Genomic DNA, 26,854 nt, shown 5'->3' on the forward strand with positions numbered 1-26,854 from the left:
TTTTATTATAGCTAGCTTAAGTTGCTACATGAAAAATAAATTCTAATAGTATCCCCCAGTTTTCTTTTTAAAATGTCTAAATGGAATGTTTCCACACACATGAATTTTTCAAGTTAAAAATTTGTTGAAACTGACCGTTCCTGCATTCAGGGTACAGAGGATCTTACTTTATTTCTGCTTTTCTTAAAAAATATTAAATTTATTCTGTATTGGGCTGTTGGATTTTTTCATTGCTCAGTGAATATAGTATGCCTGGTTTTTATATCTAGTAAAACGAAGAAAAGCAGTACTGCACCCAATTCACAAGCAATAGCTACCTGAAAAATATGAAAGATTTATGGTCATTTATACAATATTTAAACTACAAGCACTTCACAGCATGTGGAGATGTCAGTGTTGTTATGGCAACAGCTGAAGATGTGTCATAAATGGACAAAGCAGAAGTCTTAGATTTGCCCAGGCTTAAGCCAACGCCTAGTCTATTGTTTTGTCAAGCTTTAAAGGAACAAGAGCTCTGTGTGATTTACCCACTGACTTCTTCATTTAGAACAAATGAAGAGGGTTCATTTAGAACCAAAACTTTCTCTGTTTAGACAAATAAGAAAGCAAGTATATGAAGGATACAGAGAAACCTACGAGCTGAGCAGCTGAATGCTGCTTCTCTCATTTTACTTTAGCAGCATATGTAATAATATTACGAAAATCGGAGGTGGAGAAGCTGTTTTGAGCAGTTGAGCTTGAAAACTTTAAGCCTGTCTGTAGTCCCCTTTGCTTTCCTGTTTAAAGCATTTTCTGCTGATGGCACAAGTCTGGGACCTGAGGCATGTAGGATGACAGAACATGAATGATCTACTGTTGATGGATGTTGAGGAGTGTGAAGTCCTCCTCCTCGCTCTTTGTTGTTACAGGCCAACTCCACTACTACTGCATAGTAAAAGTAGCATAATAGGTATATAATTAACTGATGAAAATCTTAAAGAAATCAGCTCGTCTTCCCTGTAGGAATTCCTACATAGGCTTTCCTTTGTCTTGTAACATAATGATCTGTATAGATCTGTGTAATAACAGATTACAGATCATCTGTAATAACAGCATTTCTTCTTTGATGATCTTTACGGATGTTTTCATTAAGACAACGTTTCTGTAAGGTTATGAAATAAAAGGTAGTTACATATTTTTATTCAAGCTACACTAATGATTCTTCCTTAAGAAAAGAAAGGATATACTCACTATCCGTGAAGTGCTTTAATAATCTTTTGGGTGACTTTCTTTACTTCTTAAGTATTTATTTCAAAGGTCTATCATGGAATAACAGGAATAAAATTTAGGTTCAGGTCAGAACAGTAGCAGTTTATTACTATAGCTATAGGAGAGAACACAGATTGACAGGTCAGAATTTAAGGATGAACCAATACCTTATTGAGGTACTTAATCTGACATTTTCTTTTCCCTTATGAATCACAATTTATTCTTACAGTGAATTTTATAAGGAATTTAAAATGTCTTCAAGTAAGCTTCCAAAACATTTGTATTCAGACATAGGGCTTAGGTAACACTGAAAGAACGTAAGTGCTTCCAATTTTCTTGGAGTTGCTTAGCATCAAAAAGAAGGCATTTTCTTTGAAGATATTTAAGTTTAGAGCTTTCTAGTGAACCATCTTCAAGAGTTAGTTAGACCACTGATTCACTTGTAATGCCTTTTTACGTATTTTTGTAAAAGGTAAAAAATACCTTTTACCTAGGCATATATATTTTTTATATTGACAATGAATAACAACAAAATATATTTCTGATATGAATTGTAGATCTGGTCCAGTGTTTACTAAGATCAGTTGATCAATGAGCTACAATAAATACAACTACATGTAGAATTTTTCTCTCCCTTTTCCGATGACAATGCTGTTTTCAAAATATCTCTCAAACTAAAGGAACCTTAAACACTTCCTGTCACTGCAAATCAGCAAGATTTCCTAAAAACCATAGTATGGAAGAAGGTGACAAGTACAGATTGGTTAGCCTTTGCTGTCATTGCTGGGCATTTGCTTTGAAGAGAGTCAAGAAAAGCTGATGGTGTAGTCTTTGATTAAAAAAAAAAAATAAAAAAGCTTGTCTCAGTGTACACAGAAACATTCATATAAACATTTAAAACATACACATTAAACATAAACATTCATATAAAGGTAATTAAGTATTTGAGGTTGGTTGTTTAAATCTTTGTTTTTACAGTGAGATTTTTCAGTAGCAATATACATTTTTGGGAGCTATACAAGTTGAAAGGGCTGCTGAGAGTAAACAGATACCATACATCTACTTTAGGTCAGCTGCAAGATAGAAATTATAAAAATTATAGCACCACTAAAATGGCTTTTTCTGACAGTTTATCCGAACAACTATATACTCACATACTGATAACAGCCTAGCAATTTTAGTATACCTTATGTCAGATCAGAAATTGCAAATAATCAAAATAGCAGTAAATATTCATTCTTATTATAAGCCATAAAATCAGAATCTGTGGATTGCTGATGTAATGATTCTTACAGACCAGAGTCCTTTCAGCCTCCCTGCCTGAATCCAATGTACAAATTGTATCAGTAGATCATAAAAAGAGAATAATTTAGATAGGGAGAATCTGAATTGTAATGGGAAACTGGATTGGCACATACTGCTAAGGTAGAAATAATTTAAATTAATTTAAAATAGCAAATTTTATTGAGTATTTCTGAATTTAGTTTTGTTTCTTTCATGCATATATTCTTCTAACTATATTTCTGTCTCAGTGAACTTTTCTTTTTAGGACTGAATTTGGTGGTATCTGTTGTGAAATTAATTGTCTGATCTGTATTCAGTACAACAGTTCCCAAATGTCAACATCAATTTTTACGATTTCTTTCACAGTAAAACTTAAGAATTCATTGATTTCACTTGTATAAGTATAAAGCAGCCAGCTTTTAATCCAGAATTTATTAAAGAACATCAAAGATAGTGATAAAATAATCACTGCTTCACGTTGTTCCAAGACAGAGTAATAATAGTGGAGGCAATTGAGAAAATCATTTCTGTTGAGTGACATACAGCATCAGCAGTCATTCACAATTTTATTTAGTTTATTGCCATCATACTAACTTACTATTCACCTTTTTCTCCTTGATTGAATTTGCTATTGAGAAAATACCTAATTTTCAAAAAAAAGCAATAACTTCCTAGAAATAATTATGAAATTATTAATGAAGTGGCTTATTCTGGGCCATATTTTATCATTACTCAGACCCCAGTAAGTCAATATTTACTGAGAATGGTCTTATTTTGAAAATATTTTAATTTAAATGCATGTGAGTAAAAATATTGTTTGAATGCATATGATTTAGTCGTCGTCAGATCTCCATACAGAAAAGATCTGTGAGGTCCCAATTTTCGTTTGACTCTGTGTCAGAAAGGAGAAATGATGAATTTCTATAAAATGTATTTAGGATTTTTATTTGTGAAAAGAAACAGATAATAAACTTTAAATAAAGACTTGAAAGAAGTCATTATGTAAGTGAATCTGAACGAATGGACTCTGGTGTTGATTGCTGTGAAAGCTGGGAATCTTCCTGAGTAGATATAACCCCAAGATTTTTGTCTAAAGTGTTTCATACAGTGAATTATGTTAAAAATAATTTAGATATGCCCCTCTGAGGAAATAGATAAGTTTTTCTCTTCAGGAAAGAAAGTATTATACACTGTAGGCTGGGCATCTAAAGGAAGTATGTAGAAATGGAAGCTAATTTACCTACTTTGTAGACAAAAATCCTAGAACTCCTATCAAGGGAAAGAGATGAGCTTTGCACCAAAATAAAAATTCTCATTAATGACCTTGTCACAAAAATAGGAGGGTGTTAGTGACATTTGTTGATACTATAGACATGGACACTGTCAATATAGAGGAGACTGGAATATCATACTGGACCCTGAGCACTGGAAAAATAGAGATTTCCATTGCAAATTGGAGGCTTTTAAGAGGGGGACTGGGTCCTGGTTTATTACTCAGTTGCAGACGGCCTTGAGACGTGGTCTTTGAAAAAGACAAACGTCCTCTTTTGATATATCAGACAAGATATTCTGGAGAGCACTGCAAAACATTAATTTCATAGTATAAGCTATTGATGTGACTGTTTGGAACGTGCTGTTGTGGCGTGGGACATCAGTGTACAAGAAAGATGAACATAAACCGAGAAAGTCACCCAAAATGATAATTAGGGAATTGGAACCCGGTTTGGTGATAGGAGACCAAAAGAGTGTGGCTTGTTTAATCAAAGCTGGGAAAAGAGATTTTGTTTGTGTAACTTACTGTAGATCCCTTTAGTGTCTATTAGTGGCCACTGTCTATACTCAGTATGTACAGAATGAACACCTCTTTTCTTCTTCTTGTTTCAGAAGTAATTTCAGGATTGTCCTAAAAAATCTTTCAAGTCTTCATGTGTGTACTGTTACTAATCTAATTCTTTCCATCTAAAGCAGCTATGCCCTTTCTATGTCCTACCCTAGAGGAACCTCAGCCCTGTCTCCAAATTAATCTTTTCTTTTTATTAGTCTTCTCTTGGTTTTGTTCTTTGTTAGAGTGAGGAAGTATGTGGGATAGTAATGTCTGAAAAACAGTATACGAAAGGAAATTACGTTGTTAAGATGTTTGAGAAGCCATTATAATTGTTGTTTGAAAAAGGGGTATTTCTGAAATTTCAAAAATATGTTTATAAAATAATATTTTTAATTATAGGTGTTCTTTTTATCCAGCAGTTGATCAAGTTTTCTCAATAATATCTCTGGAAATTTTTAGACTTCTTCACCATTCAGTATTCAGAATGGGAAATTGGGAAATTCAGGCTGATGTAAACACCTGCTGGACAGTTAAATGGAAGCTGGATATTCAAGTAGTGTAAATAAGTGTATTTTAAGAGCATAATGTAGGTTTATACAGTCTGAGACTCTGGCCTTTCATGTGTGTATCATCAAGTTGCCATGAAATACACTGGGAGGTGAATTTACAGTATACCAGAACTTAAAGTAATTTTCTTTACATGGTAAGTAAAAAGTAGCTTGCAATTTCCACTGGTGTGTAAGCTGCCTTGCTTTTATGCTGTCTTTTTATTTTACTGTTCTAAAGTAGTATTTAAAGTGGTAATATACACTACTTGTTTAAGTGTTGCTATAGTGTCTTCTGACTTGAGAGAAGTTGACCTGCCTGGGGATACAGGGAAAATACTTGTCTCTTAGACTATTCTAAAAATAAGGTGCAAAGGTGTCTAAATTCTGTGCTTGTACACATTAACTTCTGATCATTTACATTAATTTTGCACTGATTTTTTTTGTAATTTTCTCTCAAAAAACAAGGTGAAAAACAAGCCCAGTGAACTTACTACAATGTTTCTTGTACTGCAAAACATACCTAACATTGCAGTACGGTGTCAGTCTACCAGGCAGCTAAAAAGAAAAGACTAATAAGAAAAATTAAGGGAAAACAATGTAACTTGTAAACTTTAAAGGGTGCCTTACCTGAGAGGGATAGTGAGAGGTCATCAGAAGTAATGAAAAAGTTAACATAACTAGGGTTGTAATTGAATGTGAAATACCTATTTTGACTTGGAAAGCTTTGCACAAAGTGCATCTTTACTTCATCCTGCAACAAGCAGCTGAAATCACTAGGGGCAGTGGTGTTTATGTCACTGAGGGAATCAGGATGAAGCTGTATTGATGCATCAGGCCAAGCAAGTTTAAAGCCTTTCATCGCCATGGGAGGAAAACAGCGAATCTGGCGCAGTGGAAATAGTAAGCAAGACACCTTTGGCCAATATAAAATGCTACAATAGTTTTACAGTTCTCAGTCCATCAGAAAACTAACAACTTGTGTAGATTAATTCAGACGCAAAGATCAGGATTTGTGACTATCAATTAAGACCATTGGACATTTTGAATACAAGTTCCAGTGTTAGAAATTCTAGGTTTTTAATAAGCAAGTTTCTCAACATGATTTGTAAATGAAAAAATGCAACATTACTTTAGGCAAGGAATAAGAAAGTGACTAGATACTGTCTGATCTCTAAAAGCAGAGCAGATGAACACTTACAGATATGTAAACCACATTTATCTTTTTCACTTTTAATACTTTGAAGCTTTTTTAAAAAAATATCATTGCTAAGAAAAAATTTTAGGTGAGCTGTCCTCATCATTGTAGAAGATAGATATTAATCCTTTTTAAAGTTAGTTTCATTTTCAGAAGGGCTAGCAGCTGAAAACTTAAGGGAACTTAAGGGAATTTTCATGAACTATGCTTATTTTAGAAAAATTAAGTCAGGATATTTTAGGTGACTTCACTGATTGTTGGTGTTCTGGCTCTTCTATTGAAAAGTTAGTTTAATTGCAAGTCACTTACATGTCAGATCTGCTTTAAAAATTCACAGTATACTGAGAAGCAGAATTTTTCTTGGTAATTTTGAAGGTAATTTGTGCTAGTAATAAGCCCGTAGAACAGAAAAAAATAGAGCAACAATACACTTTTTATGTTAAAAAAGAGTGTGTGCTACTTAAAAAGGGATTTATTCTGGGAATATATTTCGAATACCTTTCAAGGGCTTTATCCTTTGAATATTTTTGCATGGAAAACATTAAAAAATTGATACACTTTATTTGCAAGTTCTATTAATGTGAGTGCGTGTTGTAAATAGTGTCATATAAGTTTGTACTTCCTTTTGTCTTATCACAACACTTTACCTGATGTTACCTGGACTATTTAACACTTGTGCAAATAAAGTAAACTTACCTAATAGAGACAAGAATGCAAATTTTCTGTTACTTTGATCAGAATTACTAGTAGACGAAGCCAGCCAATTCCTCTGAAATTGGAAAAATATAAAGTATTTCCCTAAAAGATTTTTTTTTAATTATAGCATTATAAAACTACGAACATACAAAAGAAAAAAAAAAAACTCTTCAGGGTGAATTTGCACCCAATTTGTGTGCAGAAAACCTACATTTGCTTGTAGTCATCTAATATAATGTACAGTCTGTGACTTACTTATGTTGCAAATGCTTGTTTATCTTTTCACCAATTTTGAATGGAAAAATAGAGTTTGTTAAAAATTTGGCCAAAGCTTAATTTGAAGCTATTGAAAAAATGAAATTTATTATTAAGACTCTTACTTCATTATAATTTTTACTTAATGGCTTAGAGCGCAGCGCTAACTTAATCCACCAGGTTTGATCTGCAGTTGTAAACTAGACCCGACTGCAGTATGATTTTGTGTGTATAGTGTGCCTGTTTCCTCTGTGTTGTCCTTGCTAGTTGAACATCTCGATCTTACAACACTGAAGTAGGATTGATGACAGGCTTCCTTACTGTGGTCCTTAAGATTTCTCTGAAGAGCTCACTATTTTTTCTACAGCTATATTCAACAGACAACTATCTGACAGCTAATTCTCCCCTGACAGTTTTGTTTATATTTCAGCCTAGAAAGATAAAAAGATAACATGGAGAATTCCTCATTTTCTTCCTGATTTTTGATTTGTTTAGTAGAAATACCTGTGTTCAGAACTTGGGTTTTTAATTATACATGCAAAAAGATGAGATTTCATTGCTTGATGATCTGGTTAAGAACATTAATAACCCAGTTAAAACTTCAAGTGTTTCATATTCCTGCAGCCATATGAGAAGTAAAACAAGTGTCTGCTATCTCTCAGTTGTTGAGCTGAAGTCTTGCTAACAAAACCTCTAAAATACCTGTTAGTTTAAAAAGCCATAGACAAAGAAGGTATAAAAAAAGTCCTTTGAAGAATATCTTTAAAGTATGTTTAGGTATAGAAAAGAGTGAAATTATTATATAAGAATGAATTAATGTGTCTTCCATTAAGGCAATGCCAAATAAGATTGGATTCCTTTGGTAGGATGGAAGTTGTAATGAGTGTCCATCTTAAAGATTTGTACTTGGATGACTTCCTACCTTTACTTTCAGACTTGCAAAATGGCTTTCACTAGGAAGCAATCAACAATGTTGACTTCCCCTCTACTTAAAGGACTCAAATAAATGGCCTTACATACCTTAGACCTGCTTCACCCTTTATATCATTTGCATACCCTCTTTTGTCTTTCATAGCCCTGTTGAATTATGTTCAGCAATTTGCTTACACATAGTGGATACAAATATAAAAGTTTGCAGTTCCCTCCCTTCTTTTTCACTCTATTTTACTCAAAGTTACCTGGACTATTTAACTGTGTGGAATTAAAATAATCTTCTCTAATAGAGATATCAGTATAAGTTAAATGTTAGTTTGATCAGAACCAATGATCAATTGAAGTAGGTGCTAAACTTCACCAGGTGATCTAATTGAATAAAAAACAAGGTAAAATTTTTCACTATCTGTTGTATCCCAAATTATCTGACCCACAGAAATGAGTTTATGATGTAAAAATAATAGGTGATAATCTGACGCAGACTATCTAGCAGTATAGTAAATGTAAACAAATACTGATAGAGCAGTAGAGAAATAAAATTAAATGACAGAAATACTTCTGATTCTGAACTACCATAGTTTAAGACTTTTAAACAAAATTGACCAGTAAAATTTATTGTGTAAAATTGCTATAGTTCTACCAATGGACATTCAGTTCCAAAATAAATTTGGCTTTATTCCAATATAGTTGTTCCACGTTAGAATTTTGTTACTGTATCAAATACCACAGATAGAGGGGTATACTTGACTGTATAGATTGAGCAAAGATGTAGCAATTGATCTTGTGTAAGTAGAAATGTAGATTCTTACCATATAGGAACTCCCTTGATAGAGTTTTACAAGTTTAAGATGTTATGTGGCCAGAATTGAACACATTTTTGTTAAACTGATGATTAAATGGAGGAATATAATGGGATATGAAGTAGCATATTTCTTGTCTAACAGGACACAGGAGAAGTGTCTTGAGAGGCAATAAGTAGAATTGGTATTCCTAGGATTTCCACGATCAATTGAGGATTACTGCTGTTGCTAGCGAATCCAGAACTCTGGACTTTTTTTAGTTCTTTCGGATTTTTATGTTTTAGTCTTTGTTTACAGTCAATGTGCTTACTGATTTTGGTATACCTAATGAATGTACGCAACTATGATGTTACACAGCTCTGTAGGACAATGTAAAGCTAAATCATCACTGATGTTTTGATGAGTTAAAAAATGACTGAGCCTCAAGATTCCTGGAGTTTCTTGTTACAGCTAAGGAGAACTGAAAATGACATTTTCAAATAAAGAGAAGAGAAATGATTATGTGCAAAACTTCCATCATTTTCTCACGCTGGACTGTAGTTCAGGACACAACAATGTTGTGAGGTAGGGCAGTTCTATCACCAGGGAAAAGTACTTAGAGCGACCAGAACTTACAGAACTACATCTGCTGTGATGGATTTTCTTATTTGTGAGACAGAACAGATATACAGAATCCCAAAACTTGAGCTTGAAGTCTCAGTCGTGTCCTACACGAAAGATTTTATATGAAGCAATTCCTGCTTTTTAGCTCCTTATATTGGTAGAAACACTAGGAAAAAAGTTTTTACCTTATAAAAAATTTAGTGAAGAAAATCACTAAATCTGAAAAAATTGCTGGTAAAGCTGTATGTGCTTACAGGAAAGAGATGGCATAAGGTTTAGGCAGAGCTGGCAGTGGATACTTGGGAACCCTGGCTGAAGTGTGAGCCTGTCTCACTTCTGCTGGCATGTTGCACAACATGCTCTGTGCCTAACGTATTTACCTTCCAGAACAGGCCATCAGGCTTCTACTAAAACTGTCTCTGTGTCTACAGCTGCACAAGTCTGAACAGATGTCCTCTCCTGTAGTCAGCAGGGGCATCTAAAGTGCTTTACACTAAAAAGCAATTTAAAATTGGAATTCTGTTATTTAAATTTGTATGGAAAGCCAGGCTTTAAAGTTTCTCTGCTAGTTCTCTGAGGGGTCTGAGATAGTTTCCATTCTAAAGAAAATCTCTGTAATGTTTTGTATTTGTAAAATCTCTTTGTAAAAGAAGAAAAAAGAAAATCTTTGTAATATTTTACTATATTCTTACAGGCCAGTTAATTGCATTTGGCAACTTGCTTTGGCTCTGGAGCAGGTTGCTAGCCATCTAATTAAAATCTGGGGTACCGTGATATGTGGCATGTCACTTAAATTGATAAGGATGATGAAAATGGCTGTAAGGAGGACTAATTATTTTTGAGCCACCAAAGCTTTCCAATTCAAGTCTTCCCTGTTTTTTGTATTCCTACGGTCATTAAAATGCTCAGAGAACAAACATTTAATATAAGATGAAATGTCATGAATGTGAATTTCTCCTGTTTTTTACTTGGTACATCATGTTCTATTCTTTGCATATTCATGAAAGCGATGTGTAGTGAGATAAATATAAGCTTCCTCAGCTTTTTATGATGTTACGGAGGAACTGACAACCTTTACTGTCTTGCGTTGTTCCTCCTGACGGTAAAGGGACTCAGTTGTGACATTAGTCATTGGCTAGTGTAGGAAGTGCTGGAGAAGGCACTGATCCATGTACGGAGAAGAACAGTTGGCTCTAGAGATAAAGCCTGCTGTATCGCTGCGTCGAGCTGATCTGTGTCAGATCACGCTCTGTTCCAGCTTCTGGGTTACAATGACCATTCCTTGCCCCTAGATCCCATGTGAACCAAGATCAGTCACTGAGGTGCTCCAATAAGGGTGGCAGTCTCAGATTTCTAAATCACAAATACATACATTTATTCTAAGCATCCTCCTTAAACTCCTTCAGAAATTACCACCTATTACCTGAGAGACGAACCAGACAAAAATACCAAAGAAAAGTGCCAGGCAAATATCTTAGTTTACCTTCATTCCTTCTGACAGATTTCTCGTTGCATTTATGTGACTTTTTTTTTAAAAAAAATCTGAACAGAGGTCAAACTTTACACTAGGAATTGTAAAGAAAAAAAATAATATGATATCAGCTTGTTCATATGTTCTTGTTTACCTGAGTTTGTCATTTTTAGTAGCCCTTTCCCATAGTTACTTTGGGTATCTTCATTATTGGGTGTCCAACTGACAATTTTGCATAGATGTTGTTTTGTATAGAGGTATTCCAAAGTCAGAACCTTTCAAAGGTATCTAAACTCTTGAAATAGTCTGCTTGAACTGCTTGAAATAGTCATATTTGCACCTTTCCACGCATTGGTCTCACTGCATTTTTCTAGAGATCTCAGCAAGATGAAAATGAGCTTATAATAAGCCATAGATTGATGCATATTCATCACATCAAATACTGGACAATTAATTTCAATAATATTATACTAATGTAAGCTAAGGGCAATACAAAATTCTTTTCAACATGAAGATTACTTTTCCAACACTTGATACACTTCTTAAAAGTGCTATATTTCTGTAGGAAATGAAATCTACTTCAATTTTCACAAGTCTGTTGAAATATTTCTAATCTAAAAATAGAATATCTTGTACTGTTAAGCATAAAGATCATGCAAATCATTCCTAATTGAGTTACTATTTTCAATAATTAAAGTTTGCATTTCTAAAAGTTACAGCAGTGCTTTGAAAATGTGAAAGATCATAGAAGTACAAATTATCATACTAAACAATTCATTCAAATTGGTAAGATATTCATGGTGCCTGCTGTCATTCTTTGCAGAATTACTAGATGCTTCCATATGGTAAAAGAATACTTTTCCCTTCCATAACATCCAGAAATGTTAAAATACTTTAGTCCTATTTTGTAGATAAGAACCCTAAAAAAGGGAAAGATTAAGGATTTTTTCAGAATTTACCTGGCAAGGCAGTATAATGTGTGAGAATGTGAGAACCAGCCTGACTTAGTTGCCTTTTTAAATGATTATATTGTCTTCAGTGTCCAGTTGTTCTGGCTACTGAACTTCTTCTGAATCATAAAATGGACTTTATTCATGATTTTCAAATATCCTGTAACAGCTCTGATTGTATTCTGTTTACTTGTCTGTGAAAAAAGGAATATTAAGTATTTGTTTTGATTTGATAGCTATAGATATATAATCTGAAGTCACTGAATACAGATATATGTGTATAATGACGTAAAAAATTGGTATCTCTCCACACACATACACAAAGACTTAAAAAGTTAAAATCTATCAAGTAAAACTGGGCTGTCTTCCCAAGTTCACTTTAGATGTAGTTAAGCCTTTTATAACATCTAGTTACAGATGATTCCATGTTGAAATTCATCAGCTTAAGTTTGCCTAATTAGAAGCCCATGTCTGGAAGAGCACCACTAAGATATTCTTTTCATTTGAAGCACAGCTTAATAGCTGGCCAGCAATATCTTCGTGCTGGCTAGTGTCTTCTGAATTATAGTAATATGATGGTGTAGTATGGCCGTGGTCACATTTGAAAGTATCAGAGACTTGGGTAATTGCAGGAAATCTGTGTCCAATGAAGGACAGACAAAGAAAAAAATCATTTCAACAGAAGTAGTACTGCTCATGTAAAGCAAACTGAAAGCATTTTAAAGTAAAAAAAAAAAAGATTAATAATGACTAGTGGTTGATATAGCTAGGGGTATGTTCTTTATATGTAATAAAAAAGCAAAGAGGAAACATTAGCAAATAAAAGATGGTTTCGAACTTATTTGGAAAGATTTCTGTGGTAAATACATAATTTTACAATTTATTGCAGTATCTCTTTGTCAGCTTAAAATTTTACTGAAACACTAAGGGAAAAATAAAGACCTTTGATGAAAAATTTGTATACGGAAGTTCACATGCAACTTCAGTGAAACTATAAACTATCTGGCAGGTCTGTATTTATTTGTAAATAGAAAACTCAGTATTGTATTGTGAATAGCAAATATTCATAATGAGAAATGCTTCTTACAGTTAGTATTGAAAAGTGACAATTTAGTGTATGTATATGTGCTGTTCTGGAGTGGCTCTAAAATCTTACCATGGTTAAAGTTTGTTTCTATTCTCTAAGTTTAAGGAACAACAGGGAAAAATCCAGCCTGAGTAGATTTAAACAGGTAGGTTATTAAACAGATATATCTAATTTTAAACATGTATTATTTAAGAACTATGTTTGAGGTACAGGATGATTGGAATACCTCTAGGAAAAAAGTATAGTATGGGGCAAAGCTGGCTAAATTCTCTCCTTATTTAAACCCTCCAAGTTGTGTTACAGTCAGTCAATTTATATGGAACAGACTGCAAGATTCCAGGTATTTAAATTGGTGTTTTGTTTGTATGATGGTGTGAGGATTTTGAGTCTGAAATATCAATGAATGAAATGCTCTTTGTATTCATTATCAAGCTTTGTATCATGCTGACAGTTTGAGAATTGTTTTTTACTGTGTTAGACAATTATTTAAGTTTCTTAAAAATACTTTTAAACTGGGCTTATTTATTCTTCTAACAACAGAGTTGATGTTTTTTAAAGCTATTGGTACCTGACATACTAAAATTGTTGAAAATAACAATTCACAATCAAGTCAAATTTGAAATAGTTTTATTAAAAAAATAGACAAAATGAAAAATAGATGCTGAATCCAGAGGTTTGTAGTTCAGAGTCTTCTGATATATTTCATTTAATCTAAATTTGGCAATCTTTAAGTTAAGCATCTTATTTAAATTAAAACCCTAGGCTTCCTTATAGTAATGGAGACAAATAGCCTTGTGCAGGATGAGGGAGATGCAGTTCTCTCTGGTTGTGTTCTGTCTTTTAAATGTGCTTACAGTCTACATAAAAGCTGATAAACAATGTTTTTTTCTCATAGGTATTTAAAGTTGGTTTTGCTGCATAGTTAGCCTGAATCCTTGCATGCAAATTTAATGTTTATACATCTGAGTTGTAGCTCCATAGAGTATGATTCTTTATCATTCTGGAAGGCTCTCCCAAGCTTTTTGATGTGTTACTATGACCTGAACTTACCGGATCCTGAGAAAAATGATAGTATTTTTATTAACATTTCAAAATCCTGCCAGTAGCATCCAGACTGGGAATTTCCATAAGCTCAACCCTGGAATGCTCTTACCTAAGAGCCGACTGATTTTTAATAGCTTGTAAAATATTTAGCCTGTACTCAAGCTGATATAGATTTGAGGATATGTGTATAAAACATGAGTTCTCTGGATCTCTGTAAAGCTTCCAAAAGCCCTATTAAGTCAAATAAGCATTTACAAACTTTTGCCTTAGTCTTCTGGCTCTGTTAACTGAGGTAAAACCCGCTTTAAAATAACTAGCCAGACTCTTAAGTATAAATTCCTTATGCTATGTAGAATCTGAATACTTCTCTACTAGCTTTATGTTTAGTGAGTAAACACATCAAGATGAGAGAAATCTTGCTTTTTGGAGAATCTGCTAGGTCATTAAAGTTAGAATAATCTTCAGCTGGATACAGAGAGTTACAAATGTTGGCCACGGAGCTTTAGAAACAGCTGCTGAGTGTGTCCAGTGTCTCTCATGTTTCTGGTTGTTGGTGGATTTTTTAGCCAAAGTACTGCCTACTCCTTGCCTCTGTCCAGGGACAAACTGTGTTTTTTGCTTTTGGAAGCCAGCATCAAGCTCTAAATTACAAAGCTTGTGTGTTGCAGGTGTAAGCTGCAAAACCAATGTGAAGTTACCGTATTTGCAACATTTTAAGACTTTTTGGTGGTTATATGGTTATATTTATAGTTATGGCGTAAATAATACATAGTTTCATTAAAAGATTATTTGCCTTAATAGCAGGCTGATATGTTATTTTGGGTGACTCAAATGATACCATCTGAAATGCATCAGATCAAAGTGTACACCTGTATGTTCAATTTCAGAGTTTGCACCATGTGCATGGAAGGAAAACAAGTATGTCTCTTACAGACCTTTTAAGTTCTATTCTCATTTTTAGAAGCAAATGTGTGCATTTAGTTTCTTGATAAAGCTCAACCTGAGAAGACTGGAGCGTTAACATATGGTCTTTCTTCTTGTTCCAACCCCCTGCAAAGCCAAAATTAAACCAAAAACCCCGCTTTATTCCTTGGACTTAGTGCTTGTTTTTTTTCTTTCTTTTTTTTTCTTTTTTTTTCCTTTTTTTTTTTTTTTTTTTGTGACAGTCTTGTTTGAAAACAGAAGGTTAGCATATGAGAAAGGAAGAACTGGAGTGCGTGAAGCAGTGGGATCCTGGACAGGAGGGGTCCTACTTTCTCCTAGAATCATCTCTGCAGTGTGCTGGTCTGCATAGTGCTCATACTTACCATAATATTACCATTGTGCAGACTTTCAAGTGACCCTGGAAATTGCTGTTAATGCTGCCTTATTGGAGTTGCCTGCTTTCTACTTCTTAATTTTCAAAAAGCTTTCCCTAAATGAGTGGTTTTTCATGTAATTTAAACTGACTGTGACATTGAAAATTGGCTGCTCTGGTGCATTTGGCTTTCTTTATTTTAGTGTTACACCCGTCACTGAAGTGTGACAGTGAAGGCTGGTTGTATACAGAAGTTCTTTCAGCAACCTTTAAAAGAGAGCCCTGGCATTATCTTTTCTGAAATGGAGAATTGATTTACCTTCAGTGTGTGTCTTTTTATCATTGCATGTTCGCTTGTTTTTTTTTTCTTTCTTTCTTTTTTTTAATGCTCTGGAGGCTCATCTACAGTGCATTATAGAGAAAGCTGATTTGTTGTTTTCTTCATGTGGCTCATTTCTTAATCGTTCAATAAGTAATATCTTGGTTTAGAGTAGGACTGTTTTGTAGGTCAGGATTGCAGAGTCCTGCTCGGTTGCCAGACCGTTCTGTTCTTTTGTGTGACATGCCAGTGGAGGCATGAATTATGTTCTGGTAGTAAATGGGAAGATGAAAGCAAAACAAATAGTTCCCTTTCAGTCAAATTCACTTGCTTGGACAAATTTTCATTTGGGTGGACTTCCTCTTCTCTCTTGAGATCTCTTCTCCAAAGACATTGCCTCACAAATGTTCTTGGTCCCCTTTCTTGCTATAAATGCAAAGTAAAGTTAAAGTGGAATTAAATCACAAAAGTCATGCTTAATATTGTTCCAGTTAGCATAAAGATTCTAAGCCTATTTTTCTGAAGAATTAGGTTAAAGTACCTTTGATTTAACCATTAGTATAAAAATAACATGTAAAAATAGCAGCATTTTTGAATCAAATGCTTTCGTTTCAGTTCTAAATCACAGACGTCTGTGTGTGTCCTGGCATGAAGCAGAGTTTCCCTGGAAAGCCACATTATTATTCTTCCTCAGATTTTTTCTGAAAGCTTTTTTGCTGTGATGTCTACAGTGTATGATTTCATCTACTGTCCATCATGCTGACCAATATACTTGGATTATATTCTTCTATTTGTATGTATGTTTTGATCCTTCTTTTACAAACTTTAGTAAGGAATCCTGCTTTGGACTATTGGCTCCTAAGAGCTATGATAATACAAACATCAAATTAGGAGAGTCAGGACACTAAGTGAACTTTAAGATTGAACTGCTCTGCTGTTCTTTGAGATTATACCATGATGCTGTCCAGTAGTGGTAATCAAGAGGCAGTTGGGAAAACCACGTCCATTCTGCCTGTGTGACAGCTAATTCTGCGCATATTTACCCCTTAAAACTGAAGGCTTCTGATCAGGCACTGGTAGAGGCCCCAAGACAAATATAATTAAGTGGGACTTTGTGTTTAATTCTTTGTATGAAACATAAAAAATAGGTTTATAAAAGGTTATGAATTTGAAACATTGAGAAATGAATGATTCAAGAAATAAAATGCTGGAATCAGAGATGATAATATATATATATTTTTTGCGAATATGTCAGCAAACTGAAAAGAATTGTTTAGATTAAACTCAAAGGAAAATCTTTGCACAGAGCCCTGAAATTGCACTGTTTGTGTGATAAGGAGTGAGGAAGCTCTTTAGATGATATACACTGTTGCAGTTCACTGAAGTAAATGAAGTTATGACAGTTTATAGTTGCTAAGGATTTGACCATTGCAGTAGATTAATATATATATATATATATATATATATATATAAACTGAATAAAAGACAAAGAATGAAAGATATTCCTGGGAAGCTATCACCACCAATTGGTGTTCATATCCCAGGTCAGTGGCAGAGCTGAGGAAACCTTATCTTAGTGCCCCCTTCTCTGAATTGCGCTGTGTATACCACAACTGAGTCTCCCCCAAGAACAAACATCTCCTCATACTATTTTCTTGGTTCATTCTGCATAGAGTCATTATCACAGCTTGCAGATACATCAAAAAATTAGCACTCTTAGGTACTACTTTACAAATCTGTTATTGACTCTCTTGAAATCAAGATCCAGGTTTAATATATATTAAAAATGTTTCATCTTGGTGGATATATACATACTAGTATAATGGTATTGCCCAGAAATGTGAGCCTTTACCATACTGATGTAACTATAAACTGGGAAAGAGAGCTGAGGATTTTGTATAGATAGGTGTGCTTCAGTTTTGCCCATGGTTTGGGATAGAAATGTGAGTGTAAGAACATTATAGTGAAAGATAGCACTGGATCTGCTCATGTAGAGGAGATGTCTGGCAATCATGTCTGGAGTTTCCATAGGCTCAGGAGCTGTTTGTAGCTATTATGTTGATAGCAGAAATTTTGGACATATGCATAAAATTCTTAAAATTTTTTCTGTGAAATTTCAGCATGATAACAGAGAAGGTTCCTGGGGAAATGTATGTGTGTGTTAATTCTAGTCAGTGCAATTCATAACAAGTATTAGTGGTGTTAGTCATGTCTCATCTTTGCCTTCAGTTGTTGTGAGGGATTTTTTGTGGATTTTTTTGAGGTATTACTCATTTGGTTTTCTGTGCTTGGAATGGATTTGTTTTGAAATATTTATTGTAACATTAATTTTTAATGTTTTACCAACATTGGGCAGTGAAAACAGACTGTGTTTCAATTTCACTTCTGTTCTAGTACAACTTCGAGTTCCTCTGGCTTGTAACTGTGCACAGCCTGAAAGATATGCATGGTAATATATGTAGAAATAAACCTAAAATTTTCATTGTTGTTCAAGTTGCCTGCCTCATTTCTGCTACATGCACTTTGGAGCAGCGATACGTTTTGTGCTGACATTCATGTGCGTCTCTTAGAAAGGCTAACTTCAAAGCAAGCATGGTGGAGTGATTTTCCCATCAGGAGGAGATACCTGGAAACAGTTTTCTTCTCTCCAAGAACATAAGAGAAGATTTTATGACTGATGGAGGACCTGTTTTAATGTACCATCCTTCTCACTGGTACACAGATTTCTGCTAGGGAGAACTGGAGGCAGAGTTAATTCATTGTCCTATTTCTTGCCTCATGTATTTGCACAAAGAAGTGCAACAGAGCTCTCCCAACGTAGAGTAAGAACTGAGATTCTAAGGGGAACTGCTGGGTCCATGTTCTCTAGCAACATGTTTTAGAAGGATTAAAACGTGTTAAAACAGAGGCTGCTTGGAGAGTAGATGAGGTAAACTGAGGATGATTTTGTAGGGTTGGGGTCTAGCCGTATGCTTTTTCTGGGGTGTATAGGGATGAGAATGAAAATAACCTTATTTGGTTGAGGGTAGAGAATGTAGGAAATTGAGGTTTTTTTTTTTTTTATTTGGCATTACTTTGAAGGAAGTGAAGGATTTACAACAAAATCTGACCTATAGCTTGGCAGACTTTAAAAATTGATGTTGCTGTACAGGTGGAGACAGTGGTAGATTTGTGGCTTACTGTGCTGTCTCTATTTTTAGTTTCTGACTGCTTGCAAGTTCCGTTAACAAATGCCAGGAAAATGCATTAGGATTATCTGCTTTGTTGTAGAGCTAATAAAATGCTGTCCAATTTAGCCAATAAAAAGCTAAAAGCAGGCTCCCACTGTCATGGCAGAGTAGCTGCTAAATGTGTACAGTGATTCCACAGGATTTTAAAGAGATGTGCTCTGTTCTTTCCTCATTGCTTGTTTCCCATCATTGTTCTGATTCAATACAGTGATTAGGAGTTCCTGTATTTTCTTAGTATCAGACTGTCATCTGGGAAGAACAGAATATATATTGAGGGGAAAGGGGACAAGGGTTCATCAAAAGCTCTATGTTCCATTCCTGCAATGCTGTACATTGCTTGTGGAGCGTGGCAGCAATACTGGAGGCATAAGGACCACTGTTCATCAGACTTTTACCCAGGGGTCTCAAGTGTTGGACGCTGAAAAGTATTTTCCCTGCAAGTCCTTTCCTCTTCAGTACATAAAATGGGACCCAGCTTTATCTTTGAAGAGGAGGTGAGGCTGTGTCAAGCTGTATTAGTTGGTCCCCTGTATACAACTATTACAGATGCTTAATCTGCCATAGAGCCTAGAATCCCAATTAAGTTGAACTGATTTATTGGTGAGCTTTATTACGTTACTCACCAGTTAGTGGTATTAATGTGCTTAATACAATGCTGAAGCTGCTTCAGCATTGTTACTTGATACGGAAAGAAAGAAAAATGGGTTATTATTCCTATTAGAAAACTTGTAAGTAATCAAAGAATATGAAAATACATCTTTCAGTTGTTTACACTGTCATCACTGTTTTTATTATGGCCTTTTAACCTGCATTGCTGCAGCTTGGTATCCTAGGGATTTCCAAGGTCTAGTAGTCTACCAGTCTTACTTGCTAGCTGGCAAAGAGGTATGAGCAGACTTTTGACACTGTTGGTCTAATGATTAATATTTGTTTTTAATTATGGTTTCAGATAGCGCAAGCCAAACAGATTGTGTGTTTAGTGCTGGGCATATTCACTGTTGTAGAATATATAAAAATAAAAATAGTTCTCACACTGAAGACCTTACGCTTTAAATACACCAAATAGGTCCCTTAGAGGATTTTTAAGGTCTGGCTCTCTGTATATACTTTACATCCTGTAGAAATTAACTATCGTTTTTAGGGGCACCACTGGTGAACCTTTTTCCAATTCTGGATTAGAGTGAGAGTAAAAGCTGTCAATTTGGTAAAAGTAGAGGAAATACTTCCACTGCAGAGGCAGTCTGGAAATGGAAGTAAGAGAGGAAAAGAAAAGTGTGGCTTTGAATTGCAGCATACAAAAACAGTAACTACAAACACTGTGAGCCCATATGTGCATGTGTGTATCTGTATTTTGTTGATGCAATTTATGTAGTTTTTGAAACTCTATGCCTCTAAGCAGTAAAAAGCATGCAATGAAAATTTGATACATAGGACATTGTTATATGTGGCAGTGTTAAAATCTACAGTTGGAACACTGCAAGTTAGTGTCTGCTTGTCAAGTGTAGCTCTTGCCTGGCAAGTCTGACCAAGACATACAGCCTGTTTTTTCACCTCAAAGATGAAGTGTGGAAAATCATGATTTAACAATGAGAGGGAGGTGTTAATCCATACTTACTGTTTGAATACTCTTCAGCTTTGAGAAAATGGGAATCTGGATATGAATTTCATGACTTCTCTTTGTGTATTAGACAATTGTAAGGATAAAGTCCGAATATTTGTGATATCTAATCCAAATAGTTGTGATACCTTTGTAACATCTTTAAGTAAATAAGAAAGGGGTTATCTATTCTAAGATTTTTAAATTGATGTTTATACATAGAGGTGCTACAGAACTGTAGGTCACAGTTTCTGAAGAGAACAGTCAAACCGTAGCAGCTCTGTTTTGCCAAGCTGTTCTAATGAATACTGAAATACAAAAAAAATAGATATTGCTTTTGTCAGCTGAAGGTTGACAGAGTTGTTAATGAGCCTGGTTTTGTACTTCAAGTGTTTTTATGAAAATGTATTTTTCTTACCAAGTTAGCTCTATTCATGAAAGAGTAAAAAAATTAATCCGGTTATGCTTTATTTAGAGTCGTTCTAGGTTTACAAAATGGAGTCCTTTTTATGCATTTTAATCTGGGAGCACAGGCTCAGGTAGTCCTGGTTTCACTCCACGATCTACAGGATGCAGCAAGAAAACTAGAGCTGTTCAATGCTGTAGAGTTTACTCATAAACATGGAATTACTGTTAGCCTATGACAATTACAATTTGATAAAGTCACAGCTGCAAATGATAGCCTCTGTCATGGTTGTTCACTTCTTTCCTAGTATTCCTCTTTTTCTCTCCATGTGGGCCATCTGCTCTACACTTCCACACTCTCCAGCAAGCACTGAGATCATCCCCTTCTTACCTAGTATGCATTACCTAGTCCTTGCCAAGATGCAGCAAAGGCTAGGTGCTCCCTAAGGGCCAGGGAGCTGAGGGGAATAACATGACCAGCAGGCCAGTGGCCTTGCCAGCTGGGGCCTGTCCCACTGCCCCCCAGTGAAGTGAGCAGGGCAAGCTCCAGGGGTGGCAGTCAGGATCAGCTGATAGCCCAGATCACCAAACGAGTTGGTAAAGATGTCTCTTGTCTTCCAGGCCAGTGCTTGTTCCAGCTGTCCAGATACTTGTGGTGTTGGATAATATTTGACATAACTCTTCTAAAAATTGTCATCTAGGGGAGCCCTTGCACTCTGTAGAAAAATAGTCTCTCTGCAGCCTGGGGCTTTCTGGAGCTCGAAAGAGGAAGAGAGCCAGCAACCAATCTTTCTCCTAGATCCTGCCTGTGGTAATAGGCAGCAACTTCTGAGTTGAAAGCCTTGCAGAATCTGGACCTCTGGACTCATAGCAGCTCAACCACACTGCTTGGATAAATACTTGGATAAACTCAGTACGGACAGTAGACTTTACTGAGTTTAGGGGAACATATGCATGCTTTTTCCCTCTCAAAAAGCTGGAGTATGCCTTTGAAAATAGAAGTGAGAGAAGTTATAGCAGATTGTCTCATCCCCTTGTTCAAGAAGTGTTAGGATGTTATACACTGCTAGTTGAGTACAAAATTCCAAACTTTTGATCATTTTCACCATTTTGTCAGTAGAGTGCATTTTCTGGATTTTAGAGTTTGGGATTGTGACCGCTATGTTAGTAGCTTTCAGCAAAAACAATCAAAAAAATGCCTTCTCTCTATAGCTCATCGTACCTGAACAAATTATGTTATAACCACACTATGAGCTTTTAGCAATCTTTTCCCTTCAGATGTTAGGATTTAATTTGACATTACCTCCTCAGGCCAGACAAAAGTCAGGCATGGCAAGATTCATGAAAATCATGTACAGATTTGCAATGCTATCATGATAATTATTATAGTAAGTCCTGTATTACAGATATGAAAGCAGAAATTGGAAACCAGGAAATGTCACTGCCAAGAAAAGAATGACTTTCATGAGCTTTCAATTCTATGTAAGCCACATAGTCCTGTAAGCCACAATTTTTGTGTATCAAGTCTTCACTTGTAAATTAAGGCAATAATTCCCAATATTGTGTGAAATTTTATAGTATGCATAAATTCCTCACCCTAGTTTTGGCTATTCATTCTTTTAATTGCTGGAATTTTGGAAAAGTCTTACTGACTGACAGTTTTGGAAGTTGCTATTATTGCCTTGACAGGGTAGAAAAAAGGAAATTTCTTTTAACATAGTATGTAGTCGTCTGCCTTTCCTCCTGCTAATCTGTGTTCAGCAGTTTGCAAGAAGGAAGTAAAGTAATCAGGAATTTATGTGCTACTTAATGACAGTGAACATGGCAGCATCAAGTCCATAGAAGTTTGCACTGTGGTCTAAGGCTTAAGACATGGAGTTATAATTGCTAATGCACAGCTTTAGTCACTTAGCAGAATTCCAACAGCATTTTATAGGCTATGAAGTAGGTGGGTTAACTTGTTATTAAAAGTTATTTTTGCTGGCACAGTATTTCCTAGAATTGGGAACTGTGAGGTGGTAGAATTAGGATGCATGGAATAAAATTATCTAAATGACAGTTTGTTCTAGGTGCCAGTTAGCCCTTTCTTAAAGAGTCATTTTATTTCTAGCAGCAGTATGCAGTCAGAATTAGAGCTGGTCAAAATTTTTCCCGACTAGTGCTTTTACTATTGGAAATTGCTGACCTGATGGAATTTGAAACATTTCTTGGGGATGTGTAAATTACACTTAGTCCTTTTAATAGAAAGAAAGCAGCAATGAAGTTTGGATGGGCCTGCATAGTGTTATGTCAGCCAGTAGATTTCAAGTGGACTTTCGTGTCTAGTTGGAGCACGAAGCAATTTGGGTCATGGAAAGTTTTCTAAGAGGTTGAAATTGTGATCTCACTATCCTTTTATTCAGAACTTCGTCTGAAAGGCAGCATATTCCATAAACACACAGTTTCTGATTGTTTTGCTAAATTCTGAATACATTACTGTTTTGGAAGAAAGAAGAGCCATTTTCGAGCATTTCCTGTGGCACGAGGCCTCTCTTGTAGACTTTTTCTTGTGTCAGTCAGATCATTCTATTGGGAACTGGAACTAAGACCATGTATTGAAACTAGTTTTACAGCTCCCAGATGAGAGTAAAGGATCCAAGAGAAGATTTTAAATGATTCTAAATAATCTTTTCTTTCCTTTAGCTGTCTCCGTAATGAGATACAGTGCATCATCATTTGGATTTGCTGTAAGTAGAGAAACAATTTAAGTATTTCCTACCATTGTTATGACGTGCTATTCTTGAACATGAAGAACTTTTTTTTTTCTTGTTAAAAGTTCATAGTAAGGTGTGTAAAAATCAGTGATGACTCAGAAGAATTATTGTTGAAGTCATACCTTGGGAAAGGATAGATAAAAATGTTTTCATTTTACTTTTTCAATTTCTGATTATGAAGTCTTATACTGGAGTTAATACTTATATCTTGTCATCGATAGTTACTATCCACCAGATAAGTATTATGCTTTATGAAATTTCTCAGCTTATTCATTTTCCATGTGGATCTTGATCCAAATTCTGAAGTTCCCTTCAGAAATTTGCCTGACTCTTTTCCTATTGAAGTCTATGGTAAAACTCCTATTGACTTTGGAAAGACAGTTTTGCTCTTTAACAGTTGCTGTGACTTTCTTGATTAGTGCAGAACAAAATATTCCTAATGACATGTGACTCAGATGTCAAATATTTTTGCTCATATGACTCTGTATAAAATTTGACTTGAATATGGGGGACTTCCGGGGGGGGGGGGGGGGGGGGGGGCAAACAAGTATTTTGCAGAATTTGTCAGTGTTACCTAACATCATGTTTTCATTTGCTGGAAATAAAAATATGACAATTTAGCTGATGATACAGAATAATACACAATCTTGAATAAACTGAGATTTCAAAATAAGTTAGTATTTCTTTACTCTGAAATAAAATCTTCTACCAAAGAAAATTAATGAATTTGCAGAAAAAAGAAGAACTTGATAGGCATTTAAAAACACTTTTTCTTTTACAGTCTTTGCATAAGAGTCTCATTAATGTTTTAACTCTTATGGTGCCACAGTGGCAAATCATTTTTTTTAACTTCGCCACAGGCAATGGCTTACAAACATAAAGTTCTTAATCCCTTGATTGACTTACTGAGCTCTGAAGTGTATTATTGTGCAATAATACATGGCAGAAATGTGAAGATCAGCTTAATGACTATAAATCCTACTTTCATTAAAATGATATCTTTGAAGCAGCTTTGTGCCTGTGCAGCATGATGATAAATGCATTACTGTGAGTACAGGACACATTAATGGCCCACAAAACAATTGACTCTGTATCTCTTTCAGTTTGATGCTACCCTGGATGTTTTGTCATCAGTGATAGTTCTGTGGCGTTACAGCAATGCAGCTGCTGTACATTCTGCACACAGGGAGTACATGTAAGTACACTTAATTACTTCTGGCTTTGATAGAGGCCTGCAGAGCTTTTGCTGTCAAGCTGTGATGGTACAGATTCCAGAGCTTTGACAAAAACATTCTGTCATGTCAGCAAGAATTCATTCCTTATGTCCATTTACTGCTTGATTCTGAACATGGAGTCTTTACTTGGGCAAGCCTCCCTGTGATGGGGATCTTTTTCAGCCAAGATGGTAATAGTTAGGTCTTTGTGGTTTTTCCCTTACAGCGTCTGTAACAAATGAGCTGTATTTGCAATATGTAATGGATTTGTACATCTCTTACTTTGCATTTTACTAGATTATTCTCACCAGACTGTGCTTTTAAAATAGATGCTTGTATTATACTTGTGCTTTCCTTAACAAGATTGGATCATAAGTTTTAATGTTGAATCTCTTTTCTTCAAACGGAAATCACTTCAGATTTTAGTGATATTATCAGAAGTTGAGGTTGTAGAACACCTGATAAAATTGAACTTCTAGTGGTGATGATAGTGAGATGGTGTATGTCTATTATAACTAGTGTACAAAAAGAGAGACAGACATCTTCTTTTATTATGGAACTGTTTTAATAAGTAAGGGTGTATCAATAGTTGCACAATAGTCTTCATTATGGATGAAAGTATATGCTTGGAAAGCAAGCATATTTAATGATTGTTTTATGAATGATATGGAAAAAATTCTTCTTTAGTCTGCTTTGCAATATTTATCACAGTAGAAATTATATTCAGTTCATTTTGTAGCATATCTATTGGCAATGCCAGTGAGAGCTGAGAAGATCAGGTGGAGATTGGCTAAGGAATTGTTCTGACTGGTGCATAAAAAGGAGCTTTACCTCCTACACTAATTTAGGGTATATCTAGATGGAAAATTGTAGTGCAGGGTGGGCAGCATGGAGTTCAGCATTAGCTCAATTTATCTGCTTTGTTCTTGTTACATGCTGCCATAGCTAGTAGTACCCCATCTGGCTTGCTTGAAGGTAACTCAGCTATCCCTCTGAAACAGACTGCAGTTTTGAAATACAGCATGATACAGTAGCTTTTGTCCTGAAACACCATTAATGTAGTCTCTTCCTCAAGATGGGAAACATGATGAGACTGGGCTATTATATAACTAATATAATATATATATTAATTGATCCTGTGATCAATTAAAAAAAACCCGGAAGGAACTGAAAGTTGTCTTCATGGACCCTACTTAAAAACTAAATAACAGTAAGCAGTATTTTCAACACAACAGCTTGCTAGTGCTATGAATTCCTCTCTGGCAGAGTTCCATACAGAATAGTTTGGAATTAAAGGCCATAGAATACCAATGTAGCATTGATTCATAAAAATAAATCTAGAAATACTTGATTAAAATTAGTTTTCCCTGTTCAAATTTGGGCATCTTAGCAGATATTTCCTGCATATCTCGCTTTTGTGGGTGTCCACAGAGATCCTCATCAACATTTAATTAACATACTTTTGAAATCTTCTTCTGCTGAGCTTTTTCAAGTGAACCTTATAAAATACTTTATGGAGAGAATAAATCCCAATACAAAAGAAGAATCAGCATATCCCTATGGCTAAGCCAACAAAGTGAACAAAGTGGCAAACGTATTTTCCTGCTTTTTGTGCTCATTTTTAATTTGCTTTCATATAATCCCTCTGCTTTTTGTAAGGCTAAATTAAGTCAGTGAATTACTTGCCATGCCATCTAGTTGAAGATGACTAAGGTTGCATGATGAGATCAGTATCGAGCGAAAGAACATTACTATATGCTGGGAATATTAAGCACTGGATAGGCGATCTGGTTATCTCTCAGTTTCTGAAACTGACAAAAGACTCATAGTATAGGTGAACAAAGAGGTAATTGTATCTGTTAAGAGAGTTATTAATTGTGTCACGTTTTTGAGGGAGGGACATTTATGATTTCCTATTGTGTTTAATCATTATCTCGCTTGAATGGCTGCATGTAATTATTTTGCATATACTTTGGGGAAATGTTGCATGTCTTCTCTTGTCTGCTTACTTATCTTGTAAATAATCCTTTTAGCATATGTGTCTATAACTACACCTGTTCTTATCCAGTTCTTGTTTTCTGTGTGCCTCAGTGGAGGAGT

The 26,854-nt window shown here is 35.1% G+C and overlaps 1 protein-coding gene across 1 annotated transcript in view; it reads left to right on the forward strand.

Annotated features, from left to right (window-relative positions):
• Positions 1-26,854, forward strand: part of TMEM163 (transmembrane protein 163) — a 107,858-nt gene that overhangs the window by 38,995 nt on the left and 42,009 nt on the right. The window contains exons 3-4 of the mRNA XM_062579123.1: positions 23,470-23,513; positions 24,644-24,735. Of these exons, the coding sequence (XP_062435107.1) occupies positions 23,470-23,513; positions 24,644-24,735 (136 nt within the window). The remainder of the gene's footprint in view (positions 1-23,469; positions 23,514-24,643; positions 24,736-26,854) is intronic.

This window comes from Rhea pennata, chromosome 6, assembly GCF_028389875.1.
Source record: "Rhea pennata isolate bPtePen1 chromosome 6, bPtePen1.pri, whole genome shotgun sequence".
Lineage (NCBI taxonomy): Eukaryota > Metazoa > Chordata > Aves > Rheiformes > Rheidae > Rhea > Rhea pennata.